Genomic DNA, 22,946 nt, shown 5'->3' on the forward strand with positions numbered 1-22,946 from the left:
AAAAGTTTCCTCGTTAGAAGTATCATGATGGAGATTATATTTTTTCACAGAATCTGTTGTTCTGTTAAAAAAGAGCGATTTCTGTTTTCTTTTGATTCATCGGATGATAAATGTAATTTGTATATTTATCACCTGCAAAAAGAGTTGTAGTAACGCATATTTTTACCGAAAACCGCTCACTATTGCGTCACGTGGAGCGGCACCCGTTTGACAACAAAAATCTATCGCCAACGGTAACTGTTGGCGAACTTGTTGGCGAGAGAGCGGCATTTCCGACAGAAGAGTAACCCTGCAACACCTAAAGCAACGAGTCGGTATTAGATCGCGTTCACAGCACATGTCTGCTTTCGGCGCGTAAGTTGGTGAATGTTCTCTTCATGGAAGAGTCATCTCTTAGTGACTCACGCGACAGTGATTTTCAACACGGGGGTGAGTGGACGACAAAATCAAAGATTGAAACATTAAGAGAGAAAAAAAATAAATATAAAAAATAACCCTATTTCAGAATTCTCTTCCCGAAAAAATAATAAATAAATAAAAAGGGAAAAAGACAAAGCTTTTGTCTTAGTGTGTGTCGCGACATTAAATCAGACCGTCGTGTTTTTGTTTTGACAAGTTAAGGTTACAGTGAAGTGACGTGCTTGCTACGTTTTGGTTTCACCGGAAGTTGCTTTCGCACGAATGTGAAACAGCGGTGAATGAGTTAAGTTCCCTGATCTTTTTAGTTGTTCTTTAGAAAGAGCGAAATTCGAATGTGATTCAGTGTAGTGGCTCGAGATATTGTTGTATCGTTTGGCGAGTGTAAGGATATCACTTTTTGAAGGCATGGGGCAGCCTGGAAAAGTGCAAACAACCCTGCTCACCCCCGTAGATGTGATGAAAGCTGATTGGTTATCCAAAGGTAGCAATAGAAATCCAGAGATGCTGGCTATTAAGCCTCCCAAACCCAAAATTGTGGAACTAGCAAAAGATTTACCGGAATACATTATCGACCCTGGAACTAAAACGACGTATTTGAAAGGAAAATTTCTTGGCAAGGTAAGCATCTCTTGTTTTCTTAAAAAAAAAAAAAAAAAAAAATTATCTCGTTATATTTTTCTTTTCGGATTTCCCTAATTTAATTTAATCGCTGAATCATGTCAATATTAACCGCAAAATCATGAAACTGAAAGTAGAATTTTTGTTTTGATGTATTAATAATTTAAAAAAACAGAACAGCTTTAAAAGAATTGTAAATTGTGTAGTTTATGTAAAGCATAGAAAAGTAAGTAAATATTCCAAAAGACTACAAAAAAGTTTTAATATTAAAATACATTGTATAAATTAAAAATGTAGGTCTCTGTTAGAGAGATATTGTAGAATTTGATTTCATTTATACATATATTACAAATAGTATTTTATGAAAATCTTTATTTGGTTTTTGTTGAAATGTGTATTAAAAAATCTTTTTGATATATATATATATATACACACACCAATGAACTATAAATCATTAAACGTATTTATAGATCGATCAATATATACTTAAAATGAAATTAAATATAGGTTTTCTATTTCATTTATCTGATATTAAACTGATCAGTTTTTCTTTTATGTAGTTGCTACATTTCTTAAATAAATCAAAAATGTAGAAACTGATTTGGGTCATTACTATATATGATTATTAAAGCTGTTTTTATCAGAAAAATTTTTTGATATCTGCTGCTTTCAAGTTACCGGACTTTTGAAATTTTAGAGCGAATTTCAAGAAGGTTTTAGAGGTATTGTCAAGGCATCATTGAAATCTGGAGGGAAAAAAAAAAAAAAAAAAAAGTACTGTTCTGTTATCAGGACCGGATCCAGAATATGGATGGATGCACGAATGTATTATGTGTGTATACATATACACTTACATGCATATATATATATACTCCACGCGCATACATTTCTGAATCCGATCCCAGTATTTACGCCAACGAAATACTGCGTTAACATTATAGCGAGTAAAGTGTTTAATATCTGGAATCCGGATTTTTTAAATTCAGAACGGAGGTATAACTAGTAAATGTAAAACTAGCAGTATTTTGGCGAGGTTACCGCGACAAATACTGAATGGGCTATTAATACATTTGATAATATATATCGTTTTTGTAGGGGTTATTGAATATTATTTCAAGGATTCCGTAAATGTAAATAGGCTAAGTAATCTCTGCTTTACTAGCTGCTGAATATACGTAGAACAACATCAAGTCGATTCTTAAAATGCCTTCGGGTACCTTTCTCATCAACCAAAGAATGTTACGAGGAAGTGTTGAAAGTTCAGTTTTCCTCGTATATTTCCATTCGGGCGAACATTACGAATTTTAATCCAATGTTTCTGTGAGTCGAAATATTTTCCTAATGTTCATCAAATATTTCCTCTTGCATTCTCTTAACCTTAGAAACATCGTGAAATGAAATTATTGCTTTTCAGTTTTTTTTTTAATTCATAATCAGATTAGATTAGTGCTGGATAATTTTAAACACGTTTAGTTAAAATTTCGTACTAATTCAGCACGTATAAAGAATTCTTACTTAAAATACTTCGAAATTCTAGGGTATTTTTTATGGAAAAATTCTAGGGTACTTACACGTATTATTCCGTCAACGTTGACTAAAGTGTGAGCAACGGTCGCCAGTCATTACTGCGAAATTCTAAAGGACACAGTCATCAGAATTGGCCCTAAATCGCGCTATTTGGCTGATCGACGGAATAATATGTAAGTATCAGTTCTAGCTATATTCTGGTGAATTATACAGTAAATATGATGTAAAGAGCAAAAAATCAAAATATTCATTCTTTTCATAAACTTCGAACTTTTTGATTGATTGCTTTTACTATCTAATTTCAAATTTAGTATGCGTCTATGTCATTACCTCTCAGTTGAAACTTAATCGATTTATAAGTTTTCGTTATAATTTTTAAACTTTGCTTTAAATCCTTGTTAAATTTAAATTTCCGGGATCTTGAACTCACGGAACTTTATTTCGCCAAACTTGAAGTGCTGTTGTGTTACAAAATGCATTGATTTGAGTTAAAATTGTGGTCAAATAGAAGTTGAATTATTATTATTTGTGTTTCTAAAATTAGACCCTTAACTCATGATGACCTTGGTCTCTTCAAAATTAAATCATTAGTTTGTTTCTAAATATTAATGATATTTCAGTAGAAATGAACTATGAGCACACAGATATGTATTGTATTTTTGTTGAGGAGGGGAATTATAATGTACATATATTATGCTGTATTATTATTTGTAAAAATATATAAGAAATTATGCATTACGTACGACACATAAGTGCACGAAATACGTTGTTTATGTATTTACAAAAAACTTTTAAATAAATTCACTGCAGACGCAAAACGGGGTTTATAATGCAAACAAAACACATGTGAAGAAAGTCACTTGTGCATGAGATCCAGAAAGAGCAATATTAGGGTATCTAGCATCTAAAATTAAATAAAACAGTTGAAAATCAAGAACAAAGTAAACTACCAAGCTATCGTATGTACTGTTAACAATAAACATTCGCTTTTCATTATAACTGCATTTATTCGAAATGAGTTTTCTCATTAACTTTCTCCGGTGTGTGAATCCACGAATGTATTTAGACCTTTTTAATTTTCAGCCCCGTCCTTCCCCCTCCCGGCTGGAGTGTGATGAGATTGCTTTGTTTCTTAATGCAATAAATCAATAAATGTGTTTCATAATAAAACAAAATGCGTTTTTCATTTAATACAGTAGAAATTAATTTATTGATTCATTACGGATGTTAAGTAGGCAGGATTAAATTACCAATGAAAAGAAGCCTTTTTTTATTAGCCCAAAGGAACCGTTAACTCAGAATGTTATTTTGGCATTTTGCGGCGGTTCACTTTCTACGTGACTCACTTTTCAAACCGTTGCCACCAAATATTACAGCTCTGTATTATGTTTAAAGAAATTAAATAATGAAGAATCTGCATAAATGTATGTATGTTTCTCGTATTGTGATTAAAAAAAGGTACCTAGAGCCATCAAATTTTGAATAACGTAATCCTCCTCCTAATATGGGCATCTGGAAACTCAAATTTGGAATTTGTTTTATTATCAATTTCATATTTTTCAACATTTTAACGAATTTCTGATTAAGAAACTCAACGATTTCAAAGCGAGCAATGGCAACACTGTGTGGGAGGAGAGAAAAAACTTTATCTCCATCGCGCGGAACTGTGTATCGGAAATTCTAAAGATATGCTCATTTTAAAATTATTTATCGGAAATTCTAAAGATATGCTCATTTTAAAATTATTTTGCGATATTCCTGTGTTGAATTGAATTTTATGGTTTAAGTGCGAAGAACGTGATATTTAATAAATAAAGGTAACACAGAAAACGTTAAAAAAACGCCCCTTTGAACGTAATGTAAAATCTGAAAGTTTCAGATTTTTTTTTTTTTTTTTTTTTTTGTAAATTAATTTTATTTTAATAGTAAAATGCTGAGTTTGGAGTATTAAAAAATTCCACTGCATAAGCTAAGGTAATAACATTCAATAACTCGTACTGCATTTTATCGTTTTCTTTAAGGCGAGAGAAGTGTGGGAAAATAAAATATACCTCTAGTATTAAAACTGAAACAATGGATTTTGAAATGTAAAGAATAAAAAGAATTACAGTTATTGCAGCACTGAAATGTTGTACCAATATCATTTCATTAAAAGTGTGTCACTAATGTAACCTTTATATTCTCAAGATCGCGGAGGAGAAAGTTACGTGGGAAAAAAAAAAAAAAAAAAATAGTGCAAACTCATTTCGATCAAATATGGTACTAATGAAAGGCAACTTTTATTGTTAACAGTACATACCATAGGTTAGTTTATTTTGCTCCTGATTTTTAGCTGTTTTATTTAATTTACTTGAACTTTCCTCCCCCCCTTTTTTTTTCTATACATTTTGAATCGGGATTTTTAAATCTTTCTTTTTTATTGGTAAATATTTAAAGCAATTTTCAGTCTTCTTTTGCGTGGGTTTTTTTTTTAATCCTGCATATTTGAACAGTTTATGAATGAGAAGATTTGACATCGTATATCATGAAAGCTATTGAAGGACCAGTTTTATCTTTTCTCAAAAGCCATTCAGTGCGAATACATTAAAAAAAATATAATTTCCATAACATTACAAGACTGCCAAATCAGATTATTATTTTTTCCCTCATATATATGAAGATTTGAAAGTAGATAAAAGTTTCGAATATTTTTTTCCTTATTTTATCCCCCATTCTCTCCCTCACGGGGAAAATCTCATAAATGTTATAAAATTCTTCATTCTAACAGACGAATATTTATTGTAAACAATGTAAAAAAAGTAAACTAACATATAATTTGAAAAATTACATAAAATTGTTGGTATTTAAGTTAATAATGCTGCTACTTCAATTTTTTTCCCCTTTTTAGGTAGCTAGTTTTTATTGTATGTTAATTTTCCTAGGTGTGATAATTTTACGGCCACTTCGGTACTTGCTTATTATCGCAACTACCTTAGTAGAAGTCTTATGGCAGCCATCAAATATAGTATTTTTTCAGACAAACCATGCTCGTAATAGTTATTTAGTTTCAATAAAAGCAGTGTTGCCATTTTTATATGCGTTCTTTTCGTTGTATTCCAATAGTTATTTTGATGTACGAATCGTAATATTTTTGTTTTACTTAATTTTAAAATATGTGGCTATTGGATTTATGTACAATGAAAGAAAGGCGGTAAAATTTTTTCAGAAATATGGTATTTTGCCGCAGAATCCCTGAAGGGAAGAATTTCTTTGAATCTCTTCTTAAAGCGACTCATCAAGCTGATGAACTATAATTTCCCACCTGCCATCATCCATCTAATCGCTGATTTTTTAAAGAACAGAACTTTTCAAGTTAAGATTCAAGATAATTATTCTACCACAAGAAAAATTCACGCGGGTTTACCACAGGGGTCGGTAATTTCCCCGCTTCTCTATAATTTATATATTAATGATCTTCCTAATATTGAAAATATTCTCACTGCATGCTATGCCGATGACACGGCACTTTTATGTCACTCACTTAATCCATATCATGCAAGAAATAAACTACAGAATGCCATTAATTACATTTCACCCTGGTTTAAAGGATGGAAAATTAAAATTAACCCCGAAAAATCAAAAGTGATTTACTTTAAAAAAGGAAATATCCCTCAAGACTTAGAAGAAATTACAATGGACGGACAAATCGTGTCACGTGACCACCAAGTAAAATATCTAGGTGTTTATCTCGACCAGAAGTTTCAAATTCCATGTTAATTATATCAGAGACAAAGCACAACGTGCCTTAATGAGCATATACCCTCTGATGTGCAAATATTCGAAGTTAAATATCAACGCTAAAAGAACACTTTATCTACAGGCAATCCGACCCATAATTCTATATGCCGCTCCGGCGTGGGCAGCTACTGCACGTTCAAACCGAGCACGGCTTCAAAGTTTTCAGAGTAAAACTCTCAGATTCCTCTCGAACTCTCCGTGGTTCGTTAGGAACACTGTCATCCATAATTCTTTAAAGATTTTACCATTAGATGCTGAATTACTAAAGATTACATTCAAATTCTACGAAAAATGTGATTCCTCCACTCACGAAGTTATTAAAAACATAGGGGAGTACGACTATCTAATCGAACAGCCGCATAAACGGCCCAGAACTATACATCATAATGTTAGATGGTAGTTCTTGTATATATTTTATTATTTTCAACTATTTAATCTAGATTTTGTTTCATCTTTATCATCCTTTTCATCTTACTAATGTACGATACTGTGTCAAATATACGATAATGTGTAAAAGATATGCCAAAATTTAGTTGCTATTATAGCTTATCCAACGAAGACTTCATCTGTGGCCGATATAAGTCGCCACCCCTGATCAACTTCTTCACTACTGAAGACTTTGCACTTTTATTACAAGTGCACAGGACTTTTCCAGTTTATGGAATTTAACGAACTTTTACAGGTCCTTAGGGGATTGATAAACATGTAGTGGTAAAGGCCCTCGGGTCGAACACCACTTAACGAATGATGATCTCCGATCTCCGATCTTAAAGCGACCATAACGAAATGATCAAAAAAAAAAAAAAAAAAAAAAAAAGCAAAAAAAAAAAGGGGGGGAGACCATTTGTAACCAGCTTTATTAATTGTTTTCAAAACAAATACGTACTTAAAACAAAGTATTTATGTATGTATTTTTTTTTTTTTTTTTTTTTTTTAAATCATAAGTCATTCTACGTTTTCTTCTTCCGAAAAGAATCGCTCAAGTTTCCAAGTTGGGTTACGCTGATACCCAAATTCAATAAAGATAAATTTAATCCGTGTGTGGTGCTAATCTCAATAAACGAAAATCAGCAAATTTTAAAAGAATATACGAGTCTACCCTTCATTATCATTGTCAATATACCTTGAACATTTTAATTAAAAACGCTCAGTGCGTTTAATTGTTATGCACTGAGCATAATAATTAGCGCCAAATAAAAGGCTGATTTGGATAAAATGTGAAAATTTACGTTAGCGCTAAGCGAAATCACCTGATAAAGGCTGAATTTTATTAGATTTTTAAAGCTGACGTGATTTGCGACTGTTACCAGCTGTTTATTTGTGTTTATACAACTGCTGCTCAGTTTTAACAACCATTGTCTGAACGAATAGATTGAAAGATTTATTCATGATTTGTAAAATTATAATATTTACACTGCTTTATTCTGATAATATTGCTTACCTGATTTATTTACCGTATATTTCCGAATATAAGCCGAAAGTGCGTTATTTCTTCAAAACTTTACTCAAAATTCAAAACTCGTATATTAGCTGAAATAGAAATGGGGGAAGTAATTGGAAGTATAGGTCTACGACCAACGATTGCGAAAATAAAGACCGGCTAAAGCGGCCCCTTTTGCCTATACTGACCAATTTTCAGCAGCATATTGCGCGGAAGTACTTGGAATAATTTATATTTTTTAATAAAAAAAAAAAAAAATTCTGTGATACTACATATAGATATAAATGCACTTTTGGCATTGCCCATTGCAATAAAAAAGGGAGGTGCACAACTAGATGGTATAGTCGTCCTATATACAAAATTTCATTGTTCTACGGTTAATCTTTTTTGAGTTATGCGAGATATATTAGCACGTAGGGACATCACGAAAAAAATCCATTGTGAACCCCGTTTTGGAATAAAGCGTCCTATCCTTACTAACGTACGTCAAGCAAAAAAATACTCAAAATGGATTCGGGAACGGCCAAAATGAGTATTTCCGTTGAAATCTCGAAACCGAAATTTTTTGCGATTATAACACTTATATTACTTCATACAAGGAAGTAAGAAGGTGAGAAGATTGGACGTAATATTTTCGGTTATCTGACGTAATGGGACTGAATTGTTATTGGATAGCAGTGTTATTGAAAAGTGGTTATTAAAACAGTCCGCTGTACGAAAACCTGACATAATGAAACACACGCATATTTAATGCACATTGAAATCCGACCGAATTTTATCTTTACATGCATCTTACCAGTAGGTAATTAAGATCACTGAACGCTGGTAAAGATGAATGTTGATGAAAGAAGTGGTTGCCTGGGTCTTTTCGTAACTTTCTGCATAATTGTAACTTAATAATGTAATTTGAATAAAACTAGTTTCCCTTAAAAAGTCCACCACCGAAGGTTCCTTTAAATAGATAGCCTTCCTTTATTATATTCTATTAAAAAAAATTAAAAAGAGCAGACATAAGAAAAGATAAAAAGGCTCATTTTTGATGGTAGGAAAGGCAGAAATTATGCAATGTTTCAGAATGAATTAAGACCAGTTGCTACCGAAATTTTAGTTTTGACTAATTGTAAATCTCATTTGGCATGTTTCTTCTCTCATTATGAAATCAGTTTATTTTTAGATGGGTCATTTTTCCTCGAACGTAGTATTTTGCTTTATATCAAAATGTTTTAAACGTCCAATTCTACATATTTATCTAGAAAGTGCTGAGACATTCGTCGAAGTTTGGGGCAATCTTAATTTTCCTAGTCATATTTGGCTTGTTGTAATTAAGCATTACAAATTTGCTTAACCTTTTTTTAAACATTTAACCATAATAAAGCGGTTTTCTCCATGCGCTCGGGAAGGTCAAAGAGATCTATTCTATGCGTTTCGGGAACGTCCGAGTTTTCTTTTATTTTGAAGACAAATTTCCTACCATTAGCCCCAGTCTTTGCACTCCTATTCAGATTATGTTGATTCTTTTTTGCATAATAGAGGATGCGAACAATCGAATCGAACAATACCGTAAATTGCTTATGAATAATGACTGGGAGACCACTTTCTTGGAAGAACCTTTCTCACCTCCCTTGATGATCTCGTTTTTGTTGTCGCTTGGAAGCCATTAGTGGTTTGACTTTTATCTGATGGGGTACAAAAGTTTCCTATTTCTCGGTAGCCCGTGGCTTTTCGGAGAAAACTTAGGGATGGAAGCTTGTGTGGTTTTTGTGTCCTTTTCTGGAAGTCTGTAGTACAACAAATGCAGTGGTTCTCTTTCTTATCAACAAAACGATTTACAAACAAGTGGACTGAGTGAATCCCCCCTTTTTTTTTAATAACACCGAAGTCCTTTTATTTGAATAACGCCGAAGTGGACTTGTTTGACAAGTTGCTACCTGCTTCTTGTCCCATGGGGGGACCTTTTATTCAACTCCTGTCTTAAACCTTAGCGATTCTTTTTCCTTTTTATTTAGATAATGCTGAGTCTTATTTAATTTTCCGTAATTAGGTTGTGAAGGTAATTGCAATTAACTTGCATAGGCACTTCGCAACCAAACGCCTTGGTCCTTGATTCTAGACGAAAAAGTGTTTAGTTACTGATTGCTGTACCAAAGTTCTCGGTTTGGAATCCCGTAATGTGGATGTATTTTGTCCGTTCCTTCATAGAAGGCAACAGTGGCCCACCTATTGAGTGTCTCTATAATAATAAAGAGACCATCGCTTCTGGTCTTAGTGGCCAACGCCTATAAACGGCTGGAGGCCGCCATTGGGGGGAGGAGTTTGTCAAGAAATATGAATGAAGAAGGAAAATGTTTTCTTAAGCGCTGATTAAATGTAATCGAATTATGTTATTCAAGGGTGCGATTTCTAAACTTTTTCGTTTATTTAGCACTTCGAACTTCTTGAGGTCTTTAACAGTTAGTAAATTTAGCTGTGGACCGGAATCTCTGGATATATTCTCTATTGGATGGTTTCACACATCCATTTATTTTAGACGAAAAATTGTTTGAAATTTCACCGAAGTGATCCTTCGTTGATATTTTCTTATTCAAGATCTAAAAATAATAATATTTATGCAGATGAGTCAAGAAAACAACATGGATTCATAAGTAACAGTGTAAAGATTAAGTATAATTATTATAACATAGGAATAGTATAATTATTATAATACAGCGCAAAGATTGAGTGTACTATTTATTTTATTTTCTAACAATTAGATAAGAAAGACTATTCCTATCATTCTTTAATTTTCGGTTATTGCATCAACACAACGGATATTTTAATCTAAAAATAACTATTTATTGGTGCTCGTACATTTTGACATTTTCCTTCTAATATTTGCTGCCGTAACACCTTTTGACACCGGTTTCTAATTCCGAGTAATAGGCTGGTAGTATAGGTATTTTCGTTGGTTTTCTTTCTTCGTATGTAAACGAACGTGAACAGTTTCTGTTAAAAATTCCTCCACGAAGGCATTCCGCGTAGTTGCCATATTCAACTAAACAATAAACAATCAAAAGTATGCACTGAGAATAGTATTTGGAATTCTTTATGTATGCAGCCTTACTCGATGAATAAAATAAAAGTTCTCGATGTTGTTCCGTCTTCAGAATTAGGTTTTGAAATAAACATAATTACTGTCTTGAAATAAAGTTCATTATTGCGGAACGCAGTCGTCCTTGTTTGGGAAAATGAAACATTGTATACTCGGTTGATGGCACCTAAACGCATTTTAAACAGCCGTCAGCTAAAATTTGTCTCTACTACGATAATATTTCATACCCATTGAACAAATGAATTTCCTACTGTACATGTTAGTTGTTTCAGCAATCATATTTCATTTTAACGGAGAAGCGTTTCTCGAATTTCAGAACAATAAATCAGACATGTTACAACTTTTAAAGAGAGTCGCTCTGAAAGTCACATGAGAAAAATCACTGTTAAAAAAGATACACGCGGATATTTTATCATTTTTACATGATATTTCGTACTTTAGAATTTTTTAATTTTCGCAATTTAGAATTAGGCGTGTTAAAAAACAATAAGACAATGATGCCATTTTTTTCAAGTAAAGATTTCACTCGAAGTGTACGGAATGTATTACTGAGAACGGGGAAATGTATAATTAAAGTTTTCTGAGGTTCAAGGGCAGTTAAGAACTTGAACGTTCGTTTGAATTTATGAAACCATAAATTAGTTCCACCCATTAATAATTTTTTAAAAAATTTTTTGCAAGAAATGTATTTCAGGCATGTTGTTAATTTAAAAAATGCAGTTTCTAGTTTTTATATCTGTGTCATACTAATTTCAAAACCTTTTCATTTCGTTGGATTTTGCCTACTTAATTTCGAGCCATGTGAATGTAGCTGTATGCTGTCTCGTGCATTTTTATGAAAAACAGCTGGCATCAACATTCCGAGGTCATTCATAGTACTTTTTCCAGTGAATGTAGTAAACCCCGAAGGTCGTGATGGGCGATTTATCGTGTACACAGCGAACCGTTGAACTTTCGATACCGTAATGAGTCGACCTAAAGGTTCTGAAATTACAAAAAGGTGTTTCTTTTGCACCTGCTCCTCACGTGTTTCCCATCATCTCATCTGAAGCATCGAACTTGATTTATTTCTTCGGGTTGTAAAACTAACAGACGATTGTGGGTGTTTCTCTGTGTGATGTAGCGGTACGTGATGCAGGTAATCGTTAAATGCCTTTCATTTGCTTTTTAATGACTTAGAATGAAACACCCTCTTTTCCCTTCCTCCTCCTGGTACTTTGTTCAGTTTGTATAGCTAACTATCTGTACCTTGGGTATTGGTAGTTAATCAGCTACAACAGAAAATCATTATCTTGACGGAATCTTTAAAGAATAGTATTCAGTAATAGCTGAACTGGTACTGGATGAAGGTTGTGATTTACTTGCAGTCTGAGGGGGGTGGGTGGGTTACTACTTATATTCTTTTGGTATAGGTGTAGAAATAAAAGTATTTTATAATGAAGCTAATGGTGTTCAGAATAAATTTTTAGTCCAAAGGGACAGTTTGCCTTGAAGGACTATTATTTTCGTTTTGGCATTTTGCGTTGGTCCACCCTAAATGTCCGATTCACTTTTCAAATTGTTGCCACCAAACACTAGAGCTCTGTATTATATTTAACGAAAATTAAATAATGAAGAATCTGCATAAATGTATGTTTCTCGCATTGTGATAAAACAACGGTACCTAGAGCCATCCAATTTTGAATAACGTAACGTTTCCACCCGAATATGGGCATCTGGAAGCCCAAATTTGGAATTTGTTTTATTATCTATTTCATATTTTGTAAAACTTTAGATTAATAAACTCAACGATTTAAAAGCGAGCAATGGCAATGCGAAAAAAAAATTTTTTTTTATATATATCCAGCGCGCGGAACTGTGTTATCGGAAATTCTAAAAATAGGCTCATTTTAAAACTATTTTGCGATATAGCTGTTGAACAGAATTTTATGGTCTAAGTGCGAAGACCATCATATTTAATAAATAAAGGTAACACAAAAATCGTTAAAAAAAGCCCCCCTTGGACTTAATTTAAAATCCGAAACCTTTCAGTTTTATTATTATTAAATTGAGAAGGAAAAGTTGTGGTGCAATTTTGCAACACACAGGAAACTAGTCTTTTATGTGTGTGATGTATGTGTTCATAACAAATAGTGGATAAAAAAGTTCTATAAAAAAAGTATTTTAAGGCACATATCTAAATCCATTCACTACGCACATTAACGAAGAAACTAACGATTCCCCGGTAAAGTTTGGAATTTGTGAAAACATAGTGACTATATAGTCTTTCGGAAATGTTGGCACGTAAAATCTATCAGTAGGAAAGTTTGTTGAGAAGTTGGTGTTAGAGCAAGAGAAGAGCTAGTCCCTGTAATTTTATTCTTATCAACCAGAACTGGAATGAAATTTAGACAGATAGTTTATAATACACTCTAAATCTCAAACGAATTCCATTGATTGGCAGGGAGCAAATGGAAAGTGTTTTATCTGCGAAGGAGCGAGCTAATTTCCCTAAAGTCCTCCAAGAATGCATTTTTACCTATTTACAGGCAGATTCTTTTGTTGACAAAGCAAGGAAGCTATATTCTAACGAAAAACACGCTCTAATTTAAGCATTGTAAAACGTTTGATTGGCCTTTTCTGGCAAAATACACTAGGGCTATCTGAATGAGGGAAGGGATGCCTTCGTGGAGGACATTATAGGGAAACTTGCTCGTGTAAACGTTACACATGAGAAAAACCACGAAAACGCCCATGCAGCCAAACCATTCGCCTGGATTCGAACCCTGGTCGAAACTACCAGTTTTTGGCAATTTTATTCGCTTTGCCGCTGGTGAGCCTCGTTATTAAAGACAGTTTAATCAGTGATTTGAATTTCAAGCTACGTGACCTACGTGTTTAAAAGCCTTATTTTAATAATTTCTAAAATAGTTTTATATCTGTTTTGTTCATGAAATAGTGCTAAAACTGTTGCTTTCTCTCAAAAAAATTATCAGTTATTTTGATATTGTTTATATGATAAGGGTATTTGAGATTAAATGGCAGAGAATGCTTTTGCTTCTTGAAGAAGAGAGAAAAACTGAAAATTCCCTTGAAATGCATATAGTTTATAAAACCAGGGGGAATCTGCTTCTTTCCATCTACCTCCTCCAAGTTTTGAAACAATTTTATAATTTTTTTCCCCCCTTCCCTCTTAGAATTCTTTTCGGTGATGCAATTCGCACTCATTTTTAAAATTATTTAAAACCTGTAAATTTTTGAATTCATGATTTTCTTGAAAATTTATTCTGGCCTCTAATAATATTTACATTTTTTCATTGAATGTCATCTAATAATGCAGGCACATTAGTATTCTCTTCTAAAAAGTTAAATTATTCTAAAAATATAATTTTTGAGAAGGAAATTTAAATATTGAAAATATTCTTAATTTTTCACAAATTTCTTCAAAGATATAAACCCTGAAGAAGAAATATAATTTCATATATTAGAATAATAACCCAATAATGAGAAAATTATACTTAAGCGATGTTTTCTAACTTGGACAAAGAACGGGGAGATTATTCCTTCCAAAACCTGATTACCAAGTTCTCGAATTCATGTCTGAAGTTTTGTTAGAGAATAATGACCATTTTATCCATTAATTTCGTTCGCTCCATCGCGCGCGATTGGGAACGGTAAAAATTCTTTTCTTCCATTCTCGTGTCCCCTAAGGCTGTAATCACAGTAATCACTGCCTTTTCGAGCGAAGATTATTAACCCCCACGTGACCTGTGTTTCTGTATGTGTATGTATGTGAGTGTATTCGTGCTGTCTTCATTGGACAGCTCCCCTGGGGTTCGAGCTATGGTTAGCAAGGAAGTGAACTGAACGCTGACGTTTGTGATCAAAGCAATAATTCATTGTCGTTTGAATCAAATGTTGCCACCCATCAGTGGAGAAAAATTCTTTATCGTGTTTTAATAACGAGGGATATTTTTGATGCTGGAACATCTTTCTAATGAAAAATGGCGGATATTTGTGTGTTGTGATATTATGTAACATATCGTAACGATTAATTTGCCTGGTAATGATTAATTTTTGTATTTTAGGCTATTTGCGTTATCTTTTTTTTTTTTTTTTTTTTTTTTTTTTTTTTTTTTTTTGTTGTAGAAGAACACGCGGCAAATAATTGTCTCAGGAAAAATATATGTTTCACTGTTAAACTCAATTAAAGCGCCGTTCTTGTTTTTAACTTCCTTGTGAGAAGAAAATGAAGTATAGTGTAATCGCGAAAAGTTTCCTGTATTACATTTCAACGAAAATATCCATTTTGACTGCTCTCAAATTCATTTAAATGATTTCTTTTCATGTAACCTGTACGTACGGACAGAATTGCCTTAAAATAACTAATGAACCAATAAAGTATATTTGAAAATAATTGAATATCTCTAAGAATTCTTAAATGTATATGCATCTAAATGCCTTCCACTTTATGTATACAGACTTATCGCATTCCCCCTTGCATGCTTTCATAATGTAACTGGTAACTAACTTCGTAGTCTAGCAACAGTTAGCGATTGAATATCCGTTGTTCGAATCCCGGCAGTTTTTTTGCTGATGTCTCTACAGTTGGACGTAAGTTACTTTTGGGAAGCTAAATGTTTATTTTGTGGAGTGACAAATTAGAAGGTGGTAAATACGGCATATTAAATAAAATTTAATTTTTTTAATTAAATTCAATTTATTCTTATGAAACAATATATATATATATAATTTAACTTAATTTCCTGAAAGTATTTCGTAACAGAATTTTCTGCCAATATTTCAAGAGAAATATTGCCGGAAGTTAATGCATTCGTTTTGTTTTCAAAATATCGGATAATGCAGATAAATATAAGAAAACAGATATTTTATTGCTTTGAAGATTGTCTTTTAGTTTCCATTTCTTTCTATTTTTAATAAAAATTTGTTGACAGTTTCCTGTATTAATTCAGAAGTCAAACAACAAAAATCAGCGTTATATTTACCAAATTTTTATTCGGCGTGTTATTGTGTCTTAACGAAATTTCCTGTATGTTTTCACCAGAGCGCTCGATGTTTATTAGCTTTCAAAAGAGGATTACTTTTAAGATGCTACGAATTGGTTATATTTTCAGAAAAGCAAAATCTTCTCCTCGTTGGTTTTATGGCGAAATGAGGTTGGAATAAAACATACCGGAACAACAGTCCCACCAAATCCTTATCATGTGATAGCATCATCTGAAGAAAAGAATGCTGCTGTTTATTTCCATCGAAATAAATCCAGAGAAAATATGGTTGTGTTCGCTCTTTGGGGGAATTTCTCCAAAAATCGCGGAAGGATTTTTAGAATTCTTTTAGGTTTAACTTTCCGATCAAAAGACTGGCAGAACTTAAAGCCATTAATGACAGTTTCTCTAGGCCCATCAGCGTCTGAGCGAGTAAGACAGCTGAGCACTAGTTCAAATTCTTGCCTACACTCGATTCCAGTTCAAATCCTTGTCAAAGGGCTACCTGCACTCGATTCCAGTTCAAATCCTTGTCAAAGGGCTACCTACACTCGATCCCAGTTCAAATCCTTGCTAAAGGGCTGCCTACATTCGATCCCAGTTCAAATCCTTGCCACACTGACTACCTACACTGGAAATTTCATGCTTTTTCCAAAAGTAACATGGTCCTTTAAAAAGTCATCCACAAAGGTATCGCTTCTAGTTATCAGACAGCCTTTGCGTGCTTTGCCATTGTCAAATAATCCAGTCACTTTGCATTAGTGCTGGTTTGGCTTTGAAGTTTGGCTTTGGTTTATTTGATCACGGCAAAGCACTCGAGGGCTGTCTTTCTAAGGGAAGGGATGCCTTCATGGAGGACTTTATAAGGGAAACTGGCTCGTATACACATTACACATAGAGAAAACCACGACTGGATCAGCTGGACTTCAGGAATATAAGAAAGCTGTCCTCGAATTTGTAAAGTTTGCTTCCGTTCGCATGTCAATATCGATGAATGACTTTTGTCCCATAGGATTCTTTTGCAAAAATGTGTTATTTTGTGAAGAAAATCTATGTCTGAACAATAAATACATAAAAACAGATTCTTAAACGCATTTCTTCAGTATCACTGAAACAATCTCGGAGCTAATCATTAAGATAATGAAGTATGATGAACACCAATTTATTAATTAAGTAACACACAAGAAAGAATACAAAATGAGAGATTTTAGCTACATTGCATGCGCGACGAATTCGAAGTACAAACAACATGACCTGTAAAAAGGAAAAGAATGTTTCGGTGAATCTCGCATCACGTGACTTAAAGCAGATACTCCCTTTGATGAATAACTGTTATTGATGAATGACTGTTCCATCTGTTAGAATATTGGCGTCGAATAGGATTTGAGAATTTAATTGATTTATGAACGTAAACGTCCATTAAAAATGTATCGGTACTTCTTTGTTATAGCGGTAGCTAACTAACTATATTTGACGATTTTAGATTCGCGCCAATATCTCAGCTATGATTTCGCGAAGCTCGTAAAGCGCGAATGTAAAAATAAACAGCACAATATATAGTGGCAATAATACTCGCATGTTGTTTCCTAAGAATAATTTTAAGAATCTTTATATTGGCTCACCAGCGGCCGAGCGATAAAGTCTTTGAACGCTAGTAGTTCGGTCCGAGTTTCGAATCCCGCGAACGGGCTCGCTGCGTATCGTGGTTTACCCCATGTGTAACGTGTAAACGAGCCAGTTTACCTTAGAAAGTCCTCCACGAAGGCACCCCTCATTTTCGGCAGATAGCCCTCGAGGCTTTACCATAATCACACAAGCCAAGAATCCTTATTCTGACTATTTTATCGCATGTAATTGTTCCGGGGAAAGTGCAGAATCGCCCACTGCTTGGCGCGTTTTTAAGAATTGCACATACTCGGTATCCATGTACACGTCGACCTATTTTCACTTAAAAAAACATCCCAGAATTGCACAAAAATGGCATTGCGCACACACTTGACTTTATCCATGTACACATCGACCTATTTTCACTTAAAAAGTCAAAGAAAATTGACAAAAATCCTATTCTTGTAAAAAGCGCCAAACAAATAAGTGGGCGATTCTGCACTTTAGCCATTGTTCCTATCAACGCAGCACTTTCAAACATATTAAGCTATTTGTTGCATCATTTCATGGACGTCAACCGTTTTGTCCAAAAATATATAAATCTAATAGCATTGATTGAACGATATTCTGAAACCACTGAACCAATTTTCAACCCGGAGGCCTTTCTTATTTCAATTTTGCATTTTTTCAACATTGCACCTCCAAATGGCTTCGTCGTTGACATAAAATTTCATGTTGTGGTCATTTTCGATTAATTAATTAAAGATTGTTAACATTATATTAAAAAAAGGAAATGAATATATTTTTAAATAAACAATGCGAATTCGAAAATTTCATCAAAAATTAATAGTGTAAGAACGCATGGCGAAAGCAAAAATGCAGCATAGTGCTAATATACGTTTACGTGGCGAGTTATAAAAACATGCAGCCAAATTTTGGCGAGATATCTCGGTTGATTGGCGATTCAATCTCGAGAGCCGCTATAACAAAGTACCAATGTATCTAAAATGAAAATAATTAGTACTTAACTATATCAAGTTATAACTTAACTGTATCAAGTTAGATACTAATTATTTCTATAAGTATTATTACTTCGTTTCTGGTAGAACCTCGCCCCCTTTCCCAAACGTTAAATCCTCGTCCGCGAAATTGTTAATGTAAGTCCCAGCCATGAAATTTCACAAATTTTCATTACTAAAATGAATTAAACAATAACAGGGGGGACCCTAGTAAATTTTTTGGTAAAATTACTCCTCAAATAAATAATGCTATCGATTTTAAAAAATAGCCCTATAAACTACTTTTTTGAGGACTGAATATAATCAATCAATCACTGAAAACATAGACAATACAAACAAATCAAAGCTAATATTTCTGAAAGATCTGTTTAGACATTTAGCCGTCCTCCATTAAAGCAATTATGCTTTTGCATATGAAATTACTTATTCGTGGCCCAGTTTATACTCCGAACTAGTTCTTTTAGACATTTCGTGATTTAAAAACTAGGGTCATGAAGAATTCTTTTTAGCTGTACGAATTGAATTGACTCGCCGAAACTGGCTAATAGGACGAAAATTGATTGCAGTAAATCAGTAACAACTTCAAGACATGTGGCTGTGAAGGGTGGTTATAAATCAGCACGATGAGCTAATTAGGTTACGCATAAATTAATCGTCGAAGTGGATTTACGAAGTTGACGCGATAGAGAATCGATTGGCAGTTGGTGTCAATCAAATAAAACCCTTAATTAAGAGACATTATGTCCTGGAAAGAAATTTTTCAAAGGATTCTCGCGGAAATGTTTAATATTTATATAGTTGGATTTTGAATTTTTACTTTAGTGTCATTGAGAGAAGGGCCAATTTGGGTAAAGTAATATATATATATGTATATAATAGGAAGAAATATTGTAGTGAGCTTAGGTCTTACGCCACATTACTTGTTTGCTTTTCAATTTCTATTTCGATTATATATGTATATATATATAAAATAACAAAGCCTCTTTGGACTATTAAAAATCTGAAAGGTTTCAGATTTAAAATTACGTCCAAAGGGGCGTTTTTTCAACATTTGTCTGTTAATTTTATTTAATAAACTAGCAGCTTCGCTGCCAGCCTTCGTCTGGCTTTTAAATGTACCAAAAAAATGGCTGAAGGGAACACCAAACGTTAAATTTAAAAATTGCGTAGAATTTTACTCTACAGAACAACTTCATAAAAAAAGTTATTATGTATAACAAAATTACAATGAAATAAGCTATATCTCTTAATACAAATATTAATTATCCTAATAAAAAATTAACAAACTTTCCGTTGAAGAAAAAAAAAATCATGCAAAACTTTTCAATATCTTACAAACAGTAAAATAAGCAAAAGATAACATGAAAGTAATTCAAAAAACATAAAATTCCGTGCAGAATTTCACTCTGCAGAACAACTTTTCAAAAAAAATCAATAAAAATGCATTATATATATACAAAAATGACAATGAAATATGCCAAACTCTTAAAAACAGTGACATAAGAAATACGATGAAAAATTGTTGCCAAACCTATATTTCTAAAAGAATGAAACTATCCAAAATGATGCGATTTCATCGAAAATCTATCAACAACAATAAGACAGGGAATTTGTTGCCAAAATCACATTTTTAAAGATGTGAGATGTGTACTCAGAAGCTTCATTTAAAAAATTCTTTAAAAATACAAAATATTATCACTTTTCCAAAATTCTTTTTGTAAAAGCAGTGGCAAGGATGAAAGTTTAACGTGTCCAAAAATCAAAGAAAAATAAACTGTACATTTATAAAAATAATTTTTTTTAAAAAAAGTCCCGTTGAAAAGGTGTTAAGCTCCCTTTGTTAAATAAATTCGTATTTAATCGATTTATTGAAACACGAAATTTATTTTAAGTTCGTAAAAAAGCTAAGTGCCTACGTTTCATGACAATGTGAAAAGGAAGTGTGTAGAGTAAAATCTCGCTTTCTTATAGCCCATTATGTCTCAAAATGACGCGATTTCGTCACAAAACATAAATTTAAAAAAAAAAATCTAATTCGAATTTCGAAAAAATCGCTTCGAGGTGCACTGGCTTTTGTCTAGATGCACCTATGTACCGAATTTCGTAGCCGTGGATCTATTAACTTACGCGCAGCGCGAACGAAAGACACATACACAGAGTCTTCCTTTTATTATATGTAGAGATATCACATTCTTCGCACTTAAACCATAAAATTCAGTTCAAAAGCAATATCGCAAAATAGTTTTAAATTGAGCATATCTTTAGAACTTCCGATACATAGTCTCACGCGTTAGAGATTTTTTTTTTTTTATGTTGTTTTCTGTACAACGCTGTCATTGCTCGCTTTGAAATCTTTGAGTTTGTTCCTACTACTATATCTTGTTCAAATTTTCAGTCGTTAATAAAATACTTTTTATTCATCCACTAAAGTTGAAATACATTTTTTTTTTAAAACTTGTAGTGAATGACACTTGATGTTAACAGTTTTTTTACTTTTTTTATTTCACTTAAATTTTTTTCGCATTTTAACAGCTTTTCATTTTAATTCCTTGAGTCTGACATGTCGCCTTGAGTCGTGTGAAATCATTAGATGGAATATTAATTGAAGAACTGGAGTGCTCGAAACTGACTGGCATCCACTTAGTAATCTGGCACTGGAGTAGCATCCAAGTAGGCACATTAAGTACCGACGAGTCTTGCCCAGTACCAAATTCCGCCCCGGACAAAACTCCAAGGGACAGCACCCTGGGAGGTGGTACGAGGATTCCCACCTCTTTTACCCGTCATCAACTTCTCGACAGTATGTTGGCTTGTCGTGTGATTTGAGTGCCTCTTGCCCATCAAACACTATACACTTGCAAACATCCATTCTTTTTCGGGATTCAAATCCGGTTTCTTCGGTATGGCAGTCAGAGACACTAAACACTATAACGTCTGGGGATTGCTTTGTATTGATAATATAACTTACAAAGTATCCAATAATCAATGGTGCAGTGTTTGAGGGACTTCTTCCTGAAAGTCCCAGCACTTTATATAAATCGGCTAGTATTCCTCAACTTAAAATCTGTCACGAGAATTCTTCGACGTAAATGTACAGACACTATTCTGAAGAAAGTTTCCACTTGGAAAAGCGAACGTCATGAAAATGTCAGCACTCTCACACAAGGTTATATTCTGGCTTTGCTTAATAATGCAAATTGAAAATCCTATTTCTAAACTTCCAAATCTTGTATTGAAATTCCGGAATCTTATATAAAAAATTTTCCATAAGCACTTAATACAATATTCTCCGACGTAGAATCTTTCACAAGGATATGCTAGCATAAAAAGTGCCGGCACCATTACGCAAGGAATGTTTTAGTTTAAGATGAGAAAAATCCTGTTTGCTTAACCGTACTAGACATAAAGATGCCGGCACTGTATTGACGAAAAACTGCATCCATTTAATGGTGCCTGCACCGTTTATCCAACAGTCATCTCTAAGAGCTACAAAGTAACGTCACAGTTTCAGAAAAATGGTTTCCAAATACACAGCATAATTTTATTACGTAGATATCAAAGCCCAACATAGGCATAATTTGATTACAGAGATTATTGAAGCCGAAAGTCTTGTAACGTCATTTCCGTTTACCGAAATACTCTTCTAGAAAGATTGGTTATTTGCATCTGCATCACCTTTAGAGGTTTCTAAAGCTATGCATTTTTACACAAAAACAATGTATGCAATAAAGGGGGAAACATGATATAGGAACACAAATTTGTACCAGGAAAAAGAACTGATAGATTTTACACTCGGATCCTTTCGAAATGGAAACAAAGATTTCCCATTTAAAATGGAATTTTAAAATTTACATTTAGAAGAGAATTCTGGGACTCTTAAATAATTCACTCAACCGCAGAGTAAGATTTTTCGCGTTTGTTACGAGTGAAAATCTGTTGTCACCAAAGTGACATTTTTCCTAATAAATCGAATTCAATTAGTTATTTTATTATCCTGCCAAGTAATGGACCCGATGAGGCATATTAAAATTCCTCATCAAAGAATGCATAGTTTAAATATTTAGAGCGTTTCTAAAGTTCTCCAGTACTAAAATATGTGATTCTTACATATTTATTTCAAAAGCGAAAAGCCCTATTGAAGTGATTTCTTGTTTCATTTTAAAAAGTCTCTTTAAAAAAATACTTTTCGAATCAGTGTGTAACCATGGCAACGGCACAACGTGAAAGAATTCCTGTAAAAAAGTTAAAAGCGTTTAAATCATTTTTTAAATTTTAATCTGACGAGTAAGACAACACAATTTTATTTTAATTGGGCATACATGTGTAGAAACTTCCAGAAGCACTTATACGTGAGTTTGAACGTAAGTGCTTAGAGCTTTTACACAATTTATTGATTATGGTATTTTTTATCATTTCTAACTATTTTGTTGAAGAAAACGGTAATATCAGTTTCATATAGGATTTTT

General features: G+C 33.2%; 1 protein-coding gene across 1 annotated transcript in view; it reads left to right on the forward strand.

Moving 5' to 3' along the window:
* The first annotated feature begins 328 nt into the window (after window positions 1-328).
* Window positions 329-22,946, forward strand: part of LOC118186915 (serine/threonine-protein kinase PLK1-like) — a 278,218-nt gene continuing 255,600 nt past the window's right edge. The window contains exon 1 of the mRNA XM_085821671.1: window positions 329-1,038. Coding sequence (XP_085677797.1) covers window positions 826-1,038 — 213 coding nt within the window. The 5' untranslated portion in view covers window positions 329-825. The remainder of the gene's footprint in view (window positions 1,039-22,946) is intronic.

This window comes from Stegodyphus dumicola, chromosome 8 (genome assembly GCF_044657685.1).
Source record: "Stegodyphus dumicola isolate Sdum_Otavi_A_Nest chromosome 8, ASM4465768v1".
NCBI classification, from domain to species: Eukaryota; Metazoa; Arthropoda; class Arachnida; order Araneae; family Eresidae; genus Stegodyphus; species Stegodyphus dumicola.